The 1,950-nt window shown below is 36.1% G+C and overlaps 1 protein-coding gene across 1 annotated transcript in view; it reads right to left on the minus strand.

The window, feature by feature from the left end:
- IPO8 (importin 8) overlaps nt 1–1,950 on the minus strand; it is a 44,362-nt gene that overhangs the window by 27,261 nt on the left and 15,151 nt on the right. The window contains exons 9-10 of the mRNA XM_009333033.1: nt 1,331–1,465; nt 382–481 (exon numbers count right to left, since the gene is read on the minus strand). Coding sequence (XP_009331308.1) covers nt 382–481; nt 1,331–1,465 — 235 coding nt within the window. The remainder of the gene's footprint in view (nt 1–381; nt 482–1,330; nt 1,466–1,950) is intronic.

Raw genomic sequence — 1,950 nt, forward strand, 5'->3', positions numbered from 1 at the left:
AAAGAGCAAGTCAGGCCTCTTCTGGTCAAAGTGAGAGCTGCAAGAACTTGCAGACAGCTGGCACATCTGCAATTCAGGATTCTGAAACTGGCATTAAAAAGTGAGCAAGCCAGTCTATTTAGGCTGCACTGAGCACATGTGAAGTAGAAAAAACCGTTAAGAGAATCATTGAGTTTAAAGCTACCAGCCAAATGGCCAAAACTCACTTGATCTGCCTTCCTTTAACTACAGATTGGTGAGATTTAAGAAACGAATTTTCTTCTTCCTGTTGTTCAGGACACTGGTGAAGACAGAGACATTACAGTGGCCATACTGTTAATTGGGACTATAGTGTACAGTTATGATGAAAGCAGAAAATAAATGCTGAACACAAACATTTACCAAATTTCATACGGATATATTCATATGGATCCTCTTGCCAGAGCTCTTCATCCTCATCTTTGTAGCACATTAGAGAGAATATCACTTCTTCTGTTATACTCTAATATTAGAGAAGTAAAATACACATAAGTACACATAAAACCAAATTCCAGTACAGCTTCCCTCCATTATGCACTAATTTACTAGACCTACTTTTCTGAAGAGTAAAATTCTTTTAACCGGTGCTCTTTTATTTTGGCTAACAGAAATAAACTTACAATATACATACTTTCCTTTTGCAACAGTCCCAGACAGCAGTAATTATATAATCTAACTTTATAATAATACAGTCCCACACACAAAATATACTTCAGGACATAGTCTATAAACAGCAGAACATCATATTCTGCAGAAGGATCTCACCAATGCAACACTTAACATGAGAATGGATTTCAGAGTCCTTCCTCTTAACAGTCATGGGATTAACTAACTACAACAGGGGAGCTTATGATATGAAAAAATAAAAGCATGAAAATCACTTTTCACTTGTTCTTAGTTCACTTATAAAACATGTCCTTAAAACACAGTCCAGTTCCTCATAGTTCATGTTCTCTTTGCCCACTGTCTTTGCACTACAGTCAATTACGAATTTCCAAATCTTTAGACAATTCTGAACACTAGCAATTAATAAAAGCCAGAACATTATGACTGTCTGGCAGACTTCAAAAATAAAAATAAAGAACTTACAGAACAGAATCTTTAGTTGAGTTAGCAATATCTGCAATAAAAGGTAGACATAATACTGAAAAAAACAACCACATTTGTGCAGAAATGCTATTCTTTGCCCAGATCAACTGCTGCATGAAAGATTAATGAAACCTTCCTTAAACTGCAAAACTGGTGGGTTTTCTGGGGTTTTTTAATCGCCCTGATAACATGCAGTGTTTATGACTGGGTTTTATGCACTGACCTGTATGTGTGGCTTCATTTGCTTCCATGTTACAGAGTGAATAACCCCTTGGTTCAGATAATTTAATGTTTGCTGAAGAACACGTGGTGCAACATAGTCTTTTTGCCTGTATTGGTCTAAGATTCTTAAGAGAACCTAAAGAAACGACAAATTGGTATTTTTAAATGAAGACTGAAAATTCTCTCTCATGCACAGACATGCAGTGCACCTCTTTAGTGAATGTACATGGACAGATTAATAAGTTTTACAGCAGAGGTTCTAGTGTTAATAATCAGTGTAATGTCTTTGATCCAAAAATCAGAAATAATTTAAATATTAAGGAATCCTCCAAGCATTTATGTACCTGTCTACCTTTACTACTAGCCCCACCATGTGATCACTTGTGGTTGTAAACCGAAGATACACTTCAATATTCACAGGCGCACAGTTTACACAGGCCTCAGCAAAATTTGGAATAGATAAGGAAAAGGCAGAGTGAGATTTTCAGACTGGTTGGCTTCTAAATCTGCTAGTGGTGTCTGCATTCATTTTTTAAGGACAGGCCCCTAAAGAAGATAAATTACTTTGGAAGAACAGTGATAAGAATAGAACTACTAAACTAGAAAAGAAAAATAGGTTAG

Source organism: Pygoscelis adeliae, unplaced genomic scaffold (assembly GCF_000699105.1).
Source record: "Pygoscelis adeliae isolate BGI_AS28 unplaced genomic scaffold, ASM69910v1 Scaffold38, whole genome shotgun sequence".
In the NCBI taxonomy this organism is placed as follows: Eukaryota; Metazoa; Chordata; class Aves; order Sphenisciformes; family Spheniscidae; genus Pygoscelis; species Pygoscelis adeliae.